The following is a 15,339-nucleotide window of genomic DNA, read 5'->3' on the forward strand; positions in this document are numbered from 1 at the left end:
GATCAGGGCTCCACCACCAGGGATCCCTGTGTCCCACCTAAGCATGCTTTCCACCAAGCGCCCCAAGTACACCTGCACACAAATCCTCCATCCCCACCCAGTGCCCGAGGCTGGGGGCCAACCTTCAATGCGCTTCTTGAGCCTCTGGCAGCCCCGTTCGTAGGCACGCCGCCGGAGCCTCTCCTCAGAGGTCTCTTCCCTCACCTCCTCTTTGCCCTGGGCAGGGGCAGGGGGATCTGAGACAGCAAGACTCACCCAGGACCCAGGAGAGCCCTGCTCCAGCCCTCAGACTAGGAAGCGGCCCCGTGTGCCAAGCGCAGGTGGTCCAGACAGCCTGGGTCAGCCCTCACTGAGACCACGCCCACCCACCTCAGGCACGCTCACCTCCCTGGGGGAGCGGTGGGGCCACCACGTGGTCGGGATAAGCTCCTGGAGGCCAGCCTCCTCCACACGCAGCGGGCTCTTGATGTAAAAGAAGACGATGGACCGCAGCACATCGAAGCTGGTGGTCGTCAAGGCAGAGCTCCGCTCACCTCCAGGGCCCCGGACACCCTCGCGAGTCCCCCCAGGAAGCCCTCCCAGAGCCTGACCACCTCCCTCCCAGGGGCCCGTGGCTGCTATGTGCCTGTCTGCCCTGAGAAAGGGCTGTGGTTATCAATTCCCCGCCCAATTCCCTGCAAGCACCCGATCACAGCTTGTCACAGGAGCAGAAGATGCTGGGACAGCTGGGCGGAGGGCTGTGGCCTCTCCATCTGCTCCTGCCTCCTAGAGGCTGAGGACCCCAGAGAGACAGGACAGCTACCGACACAGGCTTCCCAGCCAGGGGCCCGAAACCACGCTCTCTTTCCTACTCCTGCGGTTCTCCATGTTTTTCTGGAAACAAGAGCTGACTCCGTAAGATCTCACATGAACACCTGCCATGGACCACAGATAAAAGTGCGATGCTTTGGCTGAAGAGCGCAGGCGCGGGTGGCACCTCACCCACCTCTGCGTAGCGCTACCCTCCCTGCTCTGGAGAGAAAGTGCTGGAAGGCTGAGTCCTGAAACAAGGTGGCTCTGGCCCTCCTGAGCCTCTGTGGGGAGCCCTGGCTGAAGGCACACCGCCCTCCCAGGGCCTCTGCTGACCCCAGCGGGCACCGCAGGGCTAGCCTGCCTGGCAGCAAGGGGAGGATACAGGACGTTGCTAAGGAGAAACTTGCGGGACTTCTCGTGACTGAGGATGGCGATGGTGAGCCGCAGGTAGTGGATCTGTGGGGAGAGGGTGCTCAGAGGGGGCGCGAGAGGCCCAGGGGGCTCAGGGCTGGGGCGGGAGCTCCCACCTGCAGGCTCAGGTCAGGGACGATGGGCGAGAAGCGGTAGAGCCGCAACAGGGACATCATCAGCTGCTTGAGGCAGTCCTGCACCTCGTAGTCCTGGAAAAGGGGGTCAGGCTGCACGGCGAGCCGCTGAGGACAACCTCAGGCCAGCCGTCCACGCGGCCTTCTCCAACACTTCCCCGCACCTCCCCCATCCTGGCCTCACCTCCATGAAGAGCCACAGGAGGTCCAGGACGTGGTGCACCACGGTCTGCGCCTGCTCGGGGGGGCCCGCCTCCACGACACCCAGCAGGAAGCTCATGAGCACGGCCTCCACCACATACACCTCGCACTGCACCAGGGCCAGGGGCTGGTGAGGTGGCGGCCTTCTATCCCACTCAGGCTGCCCCCACCGCACCCAACTCTGCTCCTGGGCCCCCTGGAGGACCCCTAAGACATGGAGGAGCCCTGCCGGGGTCTGACGGAGACACAGGAAAGGCCGCTGCCCCACGGCCCCTCTGGGGCTCTGCACAGGATGTTCCCTTGGCCTGGGATGTCACCACCCCTGGATCTTTTCTAGAAAGCCCAATACCCTCAGCTGGAAGCATCTCCTCCTCCCCACCCCCCGCTGCCCCATGATGTCCTTGAGGTCTGAGAGCTCTGGTAATGGGGGCCCTGCCAGGTGATGTGGCTGGACCTCACACACCTCAGCACCCCAGCCCTCAGCCTGGGCCTATCCCCTCCCTCGCATCCCCTCACCAGGAGCGATGCAAAGTGATGGAAGATGTGGGCCAGGGTGAGGAGGATGGTGGGCTGGCCCTGCAACTGCCACTCAGAGCTCTTCTTCTCCACCAGCCGCCCTTCCTGGGGATGCCGGGGAGGAGAGGACAGTGAGGGGCGGAGGGCCGCAGAAAGCCCCCAGCCCACCTGACCCGGACACCGGCTCACCACAGGGTCCAGCTCCACGCTGAGCACTGCCCGGAAACAGCCCAGCAACCTCTGTGCCCGCACCAGGCTGGTGCTCGGCGGGTCCTGCAGGGGCCGGTAGCCCGCCACTGGGTAGGTACCACCGAGTTAAGCCAGCAACAGCTGCTCTGTGGCTCAGCAAGCCCACCGCTCCCACCGAGACCCCTGGGGTGGGGCCTGGGCTCCAGAGCAGGGCTGCGAGGTCAGACTGCCTAGTTTGCACCACACCGCTCCCTCCCCTTTCTCTGTGGACTGAAACTTCTCTTGCCACGTCATTCTCTTCACTCTTCAACTGAAGCAACGATGGTTAGTGTAAGCATCATCCTTGACCTAAGCCATACCCCGTTCACTCCTCATGGCAGCAGGGCCGCCTCCAGCCCACAGGGAGCCCCCCTCCCAGCTTCCTCAAGCGCACCCAAGCGACCCACAGCCTTCTTCACAAAAGGATATCGCAGCGGACGGCTGCCGAAGTTGAAGGCCACAGACTCCTTGAAGGAGAGGCTGATGGCTGGGAAATAAGCCATGCCCAGGCCCCTGGATAAGTTCTCAAAGGCGGTGCCCAGTGACACACCATTCCTGGAGCAGAAAGGAGGGCCTGTGAGCCAGGGCTAAGGAGGAGGTGCTGAAAGGGACCCGTGAACCTCTGTGAGGGCTGCCCGCCCTCCGGCTGTCAGAGCCAAAGCCCTTACAGTAGCCTGGACCGTGAGGGCAGCCTGGGGTGCCCCGAGGCCAGCACTGGGGACGGAGAGGAGACTCACAGGGAGAAGGACAGAGTGCCTTCGTCCAGGTCGATCAGGCAGCTCACAATGTCCCCCGCCGCCCACGCCTGCCAGGGGAGGATGCCGCGCAGATGAGCAGAAGCCCAGGGCCCTGCCCACACTGCCCCTTCACCTGCGTCTGCACTGCTCCAGGGGAGACTGACTGCAGGACAGAGGACCTGAGTCCGGGCCGCCTCTGGTGCCGTCCACCCCCTCACTGCTGCCCGCGTCAAGCCGCGGGAGGGGCAGAGGGCAGGTGGCAGCAGGTGAGGTGGCCTCACCTTCCCGTAGTTCGTCGTGGTCACGTTCCACTTGCGTACCCGGTTGCCGTCGTAGGCGTAGGAGTTGTGTGTATCTCCAACCCCCTCCTAGGGTAGAGCCGTCCGTGAGGTCCGGGGAGTGGGGAGGGGCAGGACCAGAGCCCGCCAGGCACCAGCCTTGGACCCACACGGCTCTACTGAAGGGGGCTGATCCCCTCAGGGAAGGCAGGAGGGCTTTCGGGGCTGGGGTGTCCTGGGGTGGGGTGGGGTGGGGTGGGACACGGTCCTCCTCCAGAGGGCAGTCCAGGTGAGGGTCCTGAATGGACCCCATTGAGCTGGGGGGTTGCCTGAGCCCTGCTGAGGCCTGGGAGGGGCCCCTCTCCGCCGGTACCTCCTGATTGAAGCGGCAGTTGATTGTGCACCAGCCAATCTGCATGAGCCCCTGGGAGGAGATGAGCACCTCGTAGATCCATTTCCCTGAAAAGAGTTGTGTCAGACCCGGCAGGGAATCAAAGACTGCCTCCTGTCTGAGGCCTGCACCCTCGAACTCCCTGCCAACTCCCTGGGCCATGGAGGAGCATGGCCTCACCTTTGTACACGCACGTGGTGGAGCGGATCGTCCCAAAGTTGCTGTGTCCAATCACCTGGGTGGGGAGCAGGGGGTGGTGAGCCTCCTCCCGGGCACACAGGGGGCCTCCCCAAGGGAGCACAGTCCCATGCCAACTCGGCTCGCCTTGGTGGCGACACCTGTCATAGCTAATGCTGAACCGTGCTGGAACAGGGCGGAAAGGCCCAGGCCCGGGTCAGGAGGGATCCTGGGCTGGAAGCTTGATGGGAGGGGGCTGTGTTGGGAAGACCTTGGGGTTGGGGTCACACCAAGAGTGTTTCGGGGCTATTGTCTGGAGGGTTTGGGGGCTGGGGATTCAATGGGCCACATCAGGAAGGGCTTGGATCTGGGGCCCCATGCTTTGCCCTTGCTCACCCCCAAGAGGTCATCATCCACCAGCAGCAGCCCTTCAAAGCCACCTGTGTGGTCGAGGACCACAGTGGACGGGCCAAGCCGCCCTTCAACCTGTTCTGAAAAGCAGAGAAGAGGGTGAGGCGTTGGGCCGGGCATAGGCTCAGGCAGACACAGAGAGGGCACTGAGCCCCCCAGGCCCACCCAGCCCCCGAAGCCCCTTCCAGATTTACGCTGTCACCTACCCTGGCTCTCCTCCTCCTCCTTGTCCACATGTAACAGCTGGTCCAGATGCTCTGGCAAGTTCTGGAAGTTCAGGGGTTTCCTGGGGAGAGCAAGAGGCTGAGAGGGGGCCCCCAAGTCCTTGAAACCAGCCAGATGACACCAAACCCCTCTCCCAGTCCCCTTCTCCTGAGCTGAGGAGGGTGGCTGCCCAGACTCCAGAACAAGGGGTGTGCCGGTCCCACATTCTGGGGTGCTGGGGGTCAGAAGACTGGGTTATCCACTAAACTTGGGGCATTGCAAGATTGATTTGAAAAAAATAAAGAAGGAGGAAAAGCCCTCCTTCAGCCTTAATCCCCTCATCTGTACAAATGGAACAATAGCTATATGTCAGAGATGCTGTGAAGAGTCCGAGAAATAATGCTCCCTGGGTAGCCCAGGACCTGCCCACTCCTGAAGGTGGCTTATTGATTACGCCTGGGCCAGGAGGGCTGGGAGAAGCGCAGAACCCCAGGATGCTCAGTAACCAAGACCAGCTAGTCCAGTCCTTGACCCCAGGTCTGTAGTCCCATCCAGGGAAGCCTGTGTGTTGAATGAGACATGTCCTAGGAGGATGCAGGGCTCAGCTCTCTTAGCTTCTGGCTGTGTCCTGGACCCACCTGGAGAGGAGAGGAGAGCACACGGCAGGCCACCTGCCCCGGTCAGAGGGGCCGGGAGGATGTGTCTAAGTGGCCCCCTCATCCTCCCAGGACACATGCCCAGAGGAGAAAGAGCTCTGCCTAATGCTGGCCAGCTAATCCTGAGCTCAGCTGCTAAGAATAGCCAGGAATGAGATGGTGGTAACTAGCAGGGCTCTAGGAGCAGAGGCCCGAGGCCCATCCGGATCTAGCCCGCAGACTGCTGGCACCTGCTCTTCCATGTCGAATCCCAGGTCACACCCTGCTCACCGCCTGAGAGGTCAGGCCCTGGAAGGGCACAGAGATGGGCCAGCACACCGACTCTCTTGCTAGGTAGCTTCAGCCCAGGCCCAGGGGCCGTATGTTCCCACACCTTGAGCTACAACTGACCTTGAGTTGCAAGAAGAAGAGACTCACGAAGTCTCCTCCCAACTGCTGTGGAGCCCCAGGTCAAGGCCAGGAGGCAGCTGTGCAATGGGGTGCCTTGCCAGTAACATGGAAGGATGGAGCCCCTCTGTCTCTTAACACCCCCAGTGGGCCCACAGATCAAGCAGACTTCCTCAAGGGCACTTCTTACAGGCCCCGCTGGGAGGGCTGCTCCAGTCCTGTGCCTGCTTTTAAGAGCAGCTGCGGGCAGGCAGTCTGAGACTCGGCCTCAGTGAATGCCTGCAGCACCTCCCATTTGGCCACCCTCAGCCCTGGCCTGGCCTTTCTGGCCTGCCCAGGTCCTGGCCCAGAATTCTGCGTCCCCACCACCACTGACTAATGGCTCCGCCACCTGCTCTCACTCCTGGCAACAGCGGCGCCAATGGTAGCAGGATCCTTTCTGCTGTCACATGAGGGAGGGATCGGGTGGCCTGGGGACAGGCCAGGACTGGGGCTGGGGTAGAGGTGGGCCCCAGCCCTCCACCAGTGGAAACCCTTTGGCCACCATGGCTGCTAAAATGGAAGAGGGGGCCCTTTGGGCCTGGCCAGTGAGCAGAGACCGTGCAAGACAGAACAAGGCTGGCTGGCGAGGGGGCTGAGACATAGGGACACCCGTGCCTCACTGCAGGGAGGAAGAATGTTCAGAACCCTTTGAAGAAGAAATTCACCAGCAGTCCTACGAGTGACTGAGATTCAAACACTCCAGGCACGTGATCCCAACCCTGGGCGTTCACACAGCACTGTTTACAAAAACCAAATCCCCCCTAAACCAGGGCAGTGCTCAGGCAGATTCCTGGCCCTAAAAGATGCCCACCAGTATCAATCTGTCGTGTAGAAAACCATTCAGGAATAACCTCTGATGACAAAAACAGGATTGAAATCTCCTATAAACTCCTGGGGGTGTGTCCATGCAGTGATGGTTTCTCAGGTTATCTGTGTCACAACTTACTAGATGGTGCGCTTTAAATACACGGTTTACGGCATGCCACTTATTCCTCAATAACTTTAAAGAAACTGACAGTGACAAAAATTTTAAGCAAATTTCCCATACGGCAAAATCCAACCTGCATACATTATGAGATAAAGCACACAAAATGGAATCACGCGTGATCATTTATATTAGAAGAAGATGGCAGATGCTTTTGCTTTTACAAGTTGCTGCTAAACTGCACTTATAACTTGGATATAAACTCAACTTAAATACATTAAACGTACAAGGAATAAAGGGCTGGTGGAGTCTGCATATTATGGATCCAGCAGAGGCTACAGAGGGCCAGGGTGCGTTGGAGGTAAGGGCAGAGGCACACAGACCAGATACTGCGTGTAGAGCAGGGGTGAAGTGCCACACTGAGGACTAACCCTGCACCATGCCCCTGACCTCCGCTACTCCCTCAGAAGGGAGGTACCAGCACCGCCAGGGCAAAGACTCTGGTACTCTCTGGGCCACAGGTCTCACAGTCAGGAGGGGCAGAGCAAGGATGGAACGCAAGCCAGCCTACCCAGAGCCCAGCCTCCCTCCCCACACCCCAACCTCCTGCCTCTGGTCTGGCCCTGCAGAGGGAGGGGAGAGCCATCTGGCCATACCTGCTGGTGGCTGCCGTGGGTCCTTGATCAGGAGAGGCAAAGACACGGTGCAGGTAGTCGCTCAGCAGCTTCTCATGCACGATACCTGGGCCACAGGTTAGAAAGGAGAAGGGACACACGGTCAGTGTGGCTCCCAGCCCCTGCCAGCACAGAGGCCAGAGGAGCAGTCCCGGTGGGTGCCCTGCTCCACAGCTGCTGGTGGAGAAGAGGCGGCTCACAGGTACAGGGAGCTGCAGGAGGGCCTGGGGTTCAATGGACCTGGGACATGCTTGCCTCTGTGTCTTCTTCCTGCTTCCCTCAACACTGGGAGCCTCCTCCCTGCCCTGCTAGCCCTTACCTGTGACCCTGGATCTCTCAGCATCTGAGGTCAGTTTGTAGCTCTTGCGCGAGAAAGCCATGCCGCCCTCCTTGGACGCCATCTTTCATCTCTTGTGGGTAGCCTGTAGTCCTGAGGGCTTAAGCAGAGGCAGAGCCTGTCTATTCGAAGGAAGCCAAGGGCTCCCATACTGACCTCAATCCTGGGGTGTCAGGAAGGCCTAGGAACAGGTGAAGCCACTACACGGGCACTCACACACGCATCAACCCAGGAAATCTCTCACCGCTCTGCCAGACCCTGGGGCCCTCCAAGCAGGGGTTTCCCACTTCCTACAAGGGTGGGTGGGAGTCTGAAGGCAGGACAGACCCCACCCTGGCCCAGTGCTCACTCAGGCCTCGACAGGGAGCAGATGCCAGATATGTGTTTGTTAAACCGAACTGTTAACGAATGCTTCAACCCAGTGGGAAATCAGACCCAGGTGTCCAAAGGGAGGTGCCCAGGAGCAGAGCTCCTGCATCCTTCTCGGCTATCAGCCACGCTGGGTCCACATGTGGAAGAGAGAACCCTACACCTAGTCCACCATCCAAAGGCCTTGGTGCCATCTCCAGCTGCAAGTCTTACTGACATCCAAGGCCAGGACCCCCTGCCTCAGTTCCAGGATCCTCCTCCCTTCTCTATTCCAAAGGTCTGCAAGTTTTCTTGTCCCCACTCACACACACAGCATCCTATGCCCTTACAGCAGCACCCCTGCCCTCATTACAGAACACACTGTTCCCACTGCTCTTCGTCCCTCACACACCATGGTGTTGCTACAGCTGCTTCCAAAGGGGCACTAAGTCGCTGGTGCCTCACTGATCAAGAGCTGTGCTACCCAACATAGCACTGACTAGGCTCTTTAAATTTCAGTTCAAGTTTCAGAGGGCTTCCCAGGCAGTGCTAGTGGTAAAGAACCCACCTCCCAAAGCAGAAGATCTAAGAGATGCGGGTTCAATCCCTGGGTCGGGAAAAGTTAAAAAATTTAAAAATCAATTTCTCAATTAAAGTGACCACGTTTCAAGGATTTCCGTGGCCCCGTGTGGTTAATGGTTACTGGACTACACACCCAAAATAAAGAACATTGCCATCATCACAGAAAGTTCTACTAGTCGGTGCGGGTCTAGAGCCTAGTCCGCCAGCAACGCCTGAAACAGAACTCCTCTCTTATCTCACCCCAAACAGCTCCTCTGCTCCCGCCACACCCTCTTGCCCGCTCCCAGTCCCCACCACGCCTGCCCCTCAGGAAGGCGACTCCCTGCCCTGCCGCCCACCCCCGGCCCTCTGCACAGAGCAGGTGCCTGACAGGTTAGACGTTGTCGCGGAACCGATGAGCAAAGCTTCCAGACGCCCACTCCCGGTGTCAGGTGTTGAGGACCCAGGTGCGAGGCGGGCCTTGACTTCTGTCCGGGGGCTCCCTGCCACGTCGTCCCGTTCAGCCCCGCCGAGGGTTCCGGGCTCGGAATCGAAGCCACCCCCAAGGACGCGAGGGCACCGCTAGTCTCCCCCCAAGTCGCCTCCGTCCCGGCCCCAAGCTCTGAAGGACCCTCCAGGCCAGCTCCGGCCCGGAGTCCGGCACCACAGGCTGCGATCCCTCGCGCGGCTAGCACTCTCACAACTGGACGGGCCGGGGACGCAAGGGGAGCCACGGGGAAGCCCGCCCATCTCGGAGCCCGGCCGCCCCTCACTCACCCCCTAGCCTTCGCCGCCGAGTCCCGGCTCACAACATCTGCCCAGCTCTCGGCTACGGCGCCCGTCCGTGGCCAAACCGAGCGGCCGCCGCGCACGCGCACGCGCACCGACCCGCGCCCGGCCTCGGCTAGGTGGCGCCCCCCCTCTGAAGCCTCCAAGCCGGGATGTTCCCGGAGCCGCCTCGCCCCCACTGCCCAGCCTCTTTCGCCTCCGTCCCCCACCTGCGCGGGCGCGGGAGGAGCTCCTGGCCCAGCCGTGCCGTTAACGCTGTGTCCTGAGAGACCTTGGCCGCCTATCTCTCTACTCCTGCCCGTATTTGGAGATCCAGCCCAAAGGTCCGCTAGGGCGTCCGAAAGGCTGCTCCTCCCAAGGGTCTCTGCCACCTGTCACCCTCACTTCCATTCAGGCTAGACGCGTGGCCTCGCTCACCTTTCCCAGGGATGGCACCTCTGGCCGGGCGAGGAGAGCTTCCCTGGGCTCTGCTGACAGGGGCGTGGGCAGACCTGCCCCCATGGGAGCCCATCAGTCATCAAAGCAACAGGGAATTTTCTCCACTTTACAGGGAAAGCTGAAACTCAGGAAAATTTAATATCACCACTTTAAGGCTGGAACTCTGGCCTCTGGCAGCAAGCATATCCACACAGCCCTTCCCTTCAGAGGGGCCTAGACTGTGGGGGCCGCACACCCCCACCCCACGGCACCTCAAGTGTCCCCAGTGAACCCTTCCAACACTGCCCACTATATTGGGAGGACTTCTTGGGGGTAACTATGCCAGAGTGAGGACCCCTGTACCTCACCTAGGGGGCTTGAGGCCTGGCACCACCTCCATTACTGCCACTGGGTCTCAGGTCAGATCCCAGCGAGCCTAGAGTGGGGGTGTGGAGACAGAGCCACCCAATCCCGTAGGGACAGGTTTCACAACTTCCCGGATGGGGCTGTGGTGGGTCACAGTGCAGCCTCCAGCCAGGAGGATGGGGTGGCTGCCACTCCTGCTGCTTCTGATACGGTTCTCAGGGGCCCCTGGTAAGTGCCCTTCCCCTCAGCCCTGATCCCCATCTGCCTTCAGAAAGGGGTCGGCCCCAGGCCCATCCTGCTATCTGAGCCGGGAACTTACTTTCCTACTGAGCCTGTAGCAGTGAGTGACCTTGGCTTCTTTCACAGAGCTGGGCAGCCAAAGGAACACAAACACATTGCCTGATATTCAGGCCTGCGGTGAAATGTCTGCTGTAGCTTTGAGGCAGTGTTAGGACCACACAGACACATACACACATGCAGGCATTTATCCCTTATGAGCCAGACCTAATCCTCCTACCTAGCATATACCCTTATGCTGGTTAGGTGGCTCAGACAGTAAAGAATCTGTCTGCAATGCAGGAGACCCAGGTTGGGAAGATCCCCTGGAGAAGAAAATGGCAACCCACTCCAGTATTCTTGCTGGGAGAATCCCATGGACAAAGGAGCCTGGCAGGCTACAGTCCATGGGGTCGCAAAGAGTTGGACAGGACTGAGCGACCAACACTTTCAGCATTTACCCTTATGCTGGTTAGAACTTACACTTGGAGTCAGAATGCTTAGGTTGGGCCTTTGCCTTGTTAATAAGATAGCTCTGAGCCTTCACATCCTCACGTGAGAAACGAGATGGCATAAGCTCCATAGGGCCAGCACCAGCATGCACTGCGCTCAGAGTATATGTTTTACAGCTGAGCCCAGTGCCTTGCCCACTAAACAGGTGCGCTAGTGATTACAGTCATGTCTGAGCCTGCTCCTCCCATCCAGTACAGGGGTCTGACCCTTGAAGGGATCACAGGGTCCACTCCAGAGGCCTTTTATTTTGATCTCCTGAATGAATAAAGTATGCACATGCTGATATACACGTGCTGATTCGCATGCCCACCCTGCAGGGCAGCGCTCGCCCTTGAATGACTTCCAGGTGCTTCGAGGTACAGAGCTGCAACACCTGCTACATTCAGGGGGGCCCAGGCCTTGGCAAGAAGATGTGGCAAACGCTGAGGAGTGTGCAGGCCGCTGTGGGCCCCTCCTGGACTGCAGGTGAGTGCCCACTGGGCCTCGATAAGACTGGAGGGAGAGGAACCTGGGCACTGGTGACCCTGTGCCCCTTCTTCCCAGGGCCTTCCACTACAACTTGAGCAGCCATGGTTGCCAGTTGCTGCCATGGACCCAGCACTCACCTCATACACGACTGCAGCGTTCCGGGCGCTGTGACCTCTTCCAAAAGAAAAGTGAGTGGCTGCGAAGGGTGCGCTGGGGAGAGGGCTGCTGAGGTCTCCCGCCTTGTTGATTCTGGGTCTTTTGCTCCCAGACTATGTTCGCACCTGCATCGTGGACACCGGGGTCGAGTACCGGGGCACTGTGGCCATCACCGTGGGTGGCCTACCCTGCCAGCACTGGAGCCAGAGGTTTCCCAATGACCACAAGTGAGACAGGCAGTAGCTTCCCTCTGCCTCTGCCCGCCTGGCGCCTGCCCCTCAGCACTCACTGTATTGCTGCTCTCGCAGGTTCACACCCACACTCCGGAACGGCTTGGAGGAAAACTTCTGCCGCAACCCGGACAGGGACCCGGGAGGTCCCTGGTGCTATACAACCGACCCTGCCGTGCGCTTCCAGAGCTGCGGCATAAAGTCCTGCCGGGAGGGTAAGCGGCTCCGGGTCAAGCCTGGGACGGGAGGCGCGTGCCCACGCCCGTCCACGAACCCATCGGCCCCGTGTGTCTCCAGCCGCTTGCCTTTGGTGCAATGGTGAGGATTACCGCGGCTCAGTGGACAGCACCGAGTCAGGACGCGAATGTCAACGCTGGGACCTGCAGCACCCGCACCCACACCCCTTCGAGCCGAGCAAGTACGCGGGGGCGGGCTCGGCGCGAGAGGAGGGCGGGCAAGGGGCGGGCCGAGGCCTCCAGGGGCGGGGCGATAGAAGGCCCAGTGGATGGGGTCAGACGGGAGTACCAACCAGGCTATTGTTTACGCCCGGCCACCGCCCCCAGGTTTCTGGACAAAAATCTGGACGACAACTATTGCCGGAATCCGGACGGCTCGGAGCGGCCCTGGTGCTACACCACAGACCCGCAGATGGAGAGAGAGTTCTGCGACCTCCCCCGCTGCGGTACAGCGTGAGGGCGGGGCCTGGGAGGGCACCTGGGATACGTGGGGGCGTGGCCTGGGGGCGAGAGGCAGGGCTAGGCGTGACCCCGCGGGGGTTCAGAGACCCTGGGGCTCCGCACCAGCCCGCGACCGGGTCTCAGCTCCGGCTCCGGCCCCGACCGGCCACGGTCCATCCAAGGGTTCGAGGCACAGCCGAGCCAGGAAGCCACGACGCTCAACTGCTTCCGCGGGAAAGGCGAAGGCTACCGGGGCACAGCCAACACCACCGCCGCGGGCGTGCCCTGCCAGCGTTGGGATGCACAGCTCCCACATCAGCATCGCTTTGCGCCGGAAAAGTATGCGTGCAAGTGAGTTGGCTGGCAGCCGGTGGCAGCTGAGTACTCCTGGGGATGGGACCTGAGGGGGGTGTCCCGGGCGGGGCTTGAAGGAAGGCGAGACCTGGGGAGAAGCTGAAGGCTGGATTGAGGCTCCTGCTGGCGGGCTGGGACCCACCTGGGCTGAGCAGCGTGCCTGCTCAGGGACCTTCGGGAGAACTTCTGTCGAAACCCCGACGGATCGGAGGCGCCCTGGTGCTTCACATCGCGGCCTGGCATGCGCATGGCCTTCTGTTACCAGATCCGGCGCTGCACCGACGACGTGCGGCCCGAGGGTAAGGCCGAAGCTGGGGCTGGAGGCACGGAGCCGGAGGGCTGGGGCGAGAACCCGCTGACGGTCGCCCTTGTCCGCCCACTGCAGACTGCTACCATGGCGCGGGGGAACTGTACCGCGGCTCTGTTAGCAAGACCCGAAAGGGCATCCGGTGTCAGAACTGGTCGGCTGAGACGCCACACAAGCCGCAGTAAGCTTGTCCGCGCACCTGGCACCTGCCAGACCCAGGCCACAGGCCCCGCCCAGGCCAACGCCTCGGGTGACAAACCTAGGCATCCCACTGCGAGTGCTTGGGGTTACCCTTTGATCTTGCTCCCCTCTTCCGCCTAGGTTCAAGCACACTTCTGCCCCACACGCGCCCCTGGAGGAAAACTTCTGCCGGAATCCAGATGGGGATAGTCACGGGCCCTGGTGCTACACCACGGACCCGGGTACTCCATTCGACTACTGTGCGCTGCGGCGCTGTGGTGAGCACCATGTCGCGGGGGAACTGTACCGCGCGGCCCCGCCCTCAGCCTCCACTGCCAAAGGCTGGCTCCCTTAATGCTGAATTTGGATCTTTCAGATGATGACCAACAGCCGTCCATCCTGGAGACTGCACGTATGGACTTGGGTCAGGCGTTCCTTGTGGCCCCTTTACACCCCCAGGTCCATCCAGTAGGGGGTCTCATCCAGCACACTCTGTCCCCCAGACCAGGTGCTGTTTGATAAATGTGGCAAAAGAGTGACGCGAGTAGACCCATTGCGCTCCAAGCTGCGTGTGGTCGGGGGCCAGCCTGGGAACTCACCCTGGACAGTCAGCTTGCGCAACCGGTGAGGCATGACTGCCTGACTCCCCAAGATGGGCTGAAGCTATATCCGCTCTGCCTGTGCCAGTAGCAGGGTGGGAAACTGCCCCCACCTGGAGATGGTAGGTCCAGCCTAGGTCTCAGGACCATTTCCTAACCCGCATTCCTGCAGGCAGGGCCAGCACTTCTGCGGAGGCTCCCTAGTGAAGGAGCAGTGGGTTCTGACTGCCCGGCAGTGTTTCTCCTCCTGGTGAGCCTCCCTTAGGTTTGGGGACCCAGTCCCAACCCCCCGCCTTCATCTCCCCCTCAGCCACCTTCCCTGGCAAGTCACCAGGTGAGCAGTGGGCAGCAGACCCTGAGTCTCAACTCATCTAGCAGAGCTTCTCTCTCAGCCATACATCTCTCGTGGGCTATGAGGTGTGGCTGGGCACCCTGTTCCAGGACCCACAGCCCGGGGAGCCAGACCTGCAGCGCATCCCAATGGCCAAGATGGTCTGCGGGCCCTCTGGTTCCCAGCTTGTTCTGCTCAAGTTGGAGAGGTGTGTGAGAAGTCAAGAGGTTGTGAGGTGGGGTTGGGCCTCGTGGCCTCAGACCCTGAAAGCCCTCATTCTCGCTCAAGACCCGTGATCCTGAACCAGCGTGTGGCCCTGATCTGCCTGCCCCCTGAGCGGTATGTGGTGCCTCCAGGCACCAGGTGTGAGATTGCAGGCTGGGGTGAGACCAAAGGTAAGAGAACAGCACAGAGGCATGGACTTCTCCAGACCAACAGGCCCCAACTTGGTTCCTGCCTGCAGACCCTCTCCTTCTCATTCCCTTCGCTGTAGGTACAGGGGACGACACAGTCCTGAACATAGCCCTCCTGAATGTCATCTCCAACCAGGAATGTAATGTCAAGCATCGAGGACGCGTACGGGAGAGTGAGATGTGCACTGCAGGACTGCTGGCCCCTGTGGGAGCCTGTGAGGTCAGTGGCAGGGTCCCTGGCCAGCTGAAAATGTACTGCTTCACCCCCGAGGGGGCTAGTCTCTGCCACGGCCCAGGCCCCCCTCACCAGTTCTTGCACCTACCAGGGTGACTACGGGGGCCCACTTGCCTGCTTTACTCATGACTGCTGGGTCCTGCAGGGAATTATAATCCCCAACCGAGTGTGTGCACGGCCCCGCTGGCCAGCCATCTTCATGCGTGTCTCTGTGTTTGTGGACTGGATTCACAAGGTCATGAGGCTGGGCTAGTCCCAGCCTCAATCCTGTGTGCCTTGGCAAGGCTGAAGCTTTCTGTCCGACATAAAGCCACCTTTCCTCTTGACATCTGTGCAGGGTGCTTCTTAGCCTCTGCTTCTGGGGAATGAATTGGCAACTCCATATCAGGGCCTGCATGACTCAAGGCCAGTGCATCTTAGGCGGGGTGATCTGCCCTAGGACTGCTTTAACCTGTGGGTGCTATGGAAGGGCAGGGCCTCACTAGTCCCCTTAATCAATGGCAAGGAGGAGAAAGTGGTATAGAGCAGTTTCTAACACAAGGGGCTGCAGCTGAGGGAGCTCACCTGGTGGCGTACTCAGCCAGGACAGGTGACAACTGAGCCTCTCACTGTCCCCCT

At 60.5% G+C, this 15,339-nt stretch overlaps 2 protein-coding genes across 13 annotated transcripts in view; one reads left to right on the forward strand and one right to left on the reverse strand.

Moving 5' to 3' along the window:
* The window catches only part of RNF123 (ring finger protein 123), a 28,468-nt gene extending 16,199 nt beyond the window's left edge, over positions 1–12,269 (reverse strand). For 2 of the 10 annotated variants that reach the window (XM_069562330.1, XM_069562338.1), the window contains exons 1-17: positions 9,188–9,755; positions 7,484–7,601; positions 7,147–7,231; positions 4,483–4,562; positions 4,262–4,356; positions 3,869–3,923; positions 3,671–3,756; positions 3,301–3,387; positions 3,020–3,087; positions 2,712–2,837; positions 2,244–2,358; positions 2,055–2,159; positions 1,522–1,647; positions 1,320–1,412; positions 1,175–1,248; positions 385–502; positions 123–216 (exon numbers count right to left, since the gene is read on the reverse strand). In XM_069562330.1, coding sequence (XP_069418431.1) covers positions 123–216; positions 385–502; positions 1,175–1,248; positions 1,320–1,412; positions 1,522–1,647; positions 2,055–2,159; positions 2,244–2,358; positions 2,712–2,837; positions 3,020–3,087; positions 3,301–3,387; positions 3,671–3,756; positions 3,869–3,923; positions 4,262–4,356; positions 4,483–4,562; positions 7,147–7,231; positions 7,484–7,565 — 1,489 coding nt within the window. In that variant the 5' untranslated portion in view covers positions 7,566–7,601; positions 9,188–9,755. Of the gene's footprint in view, positions 1–122; positions 217–384; positions 503–1,174; positions 1,249–1,319; positions 1,413–1,521; positions 1,648–2,054; positions 2,160–2,243; positions 2,359–2,711; positions 2,838–3,019; positions 3,088–3,300; positions 3,388–3,670; positions 3,757–3,868; positions 3,924–4,261; positions 4,357–4,482; positions 4,563–7,146; positions 7,232–7,483; positions 7,602–8,801; positions 9,756–9,984; positions 10,063–11,376; positions 11,521–11,684 lie in introns of those variants that run through there. The other 8 variants (XM_069562334.1, XM_069562339.1, XM_069562332.1 and 5 more) reach the window with 7 other exon arrangements.
* On the forward strand, positions 10,098–15,047 carry MST1 (macrophage stimulating 1). 3 transcript variants are annotated; one of them, XM_069562341.1, is made up of 18 exons: positions 10,098–10,210; positions 11,089–11,236; positions 11,315–11,427; positions 11,508–11,622; positions 11,704–11,840; positions 11,923–12,043; positions 12,189–12,307; positions 12,429–12,653; positions 12,825–12,955; positions 13,042–13,144; positions 13,285–13,421; positions 13,520–13,555; positions 13,652–13,767; positions 13,915–13,992; positions 14,135–14,281; positions 14,362–14,468; positions 14,567–14,706; positions 14,813–15,047. In XM_069562341.1, the coding sequence occupies exons 1-18, from the start codon at positions 10,117–10,119 to the stop codon at positions 14,972–14,974; spliced, it is 2,229 nt and encodes a 742-aa protein (XP_069418442.1). In that variant the 5' UTR covers positions 10,098–10,116; the 3' UTR covers positions 14,975–15,047. The 3 variants fall into 3 exon arrangements, with proteins under 3 accessions (XP_069418442.1, XP_069418443.1, XP_069418444.1); XM_069562342.1 differs by having other exon boundaries at positions 12,485–12,653; positions 13,647–13,767; XM_069562343.1 differs by having other exon boundaries at positions 11,923–12,039; positions 12,189–12,314; positions 12,485–12,653; positions 13,647–13,767.
* The last annotated feature ends 292 nt before the right edge of the window (positions 15,048–15,339 follow it).

This window comes from Ovis canadensis, chromosome 19 (assembly GCF_042477335.2).
Source record: "Ovis canadensis isolate MfBH-ARS-UI-01 breed Bighorn chromosome 19, ARS-UI_OviCan_v2, whole genome shotgun sequence".
Lineage (NCBI taxonomy): Eukaryota > Metazoa > Chordata > Mammalia > Artiodactyla > Bovidae > Ovis > Ovis canadensis.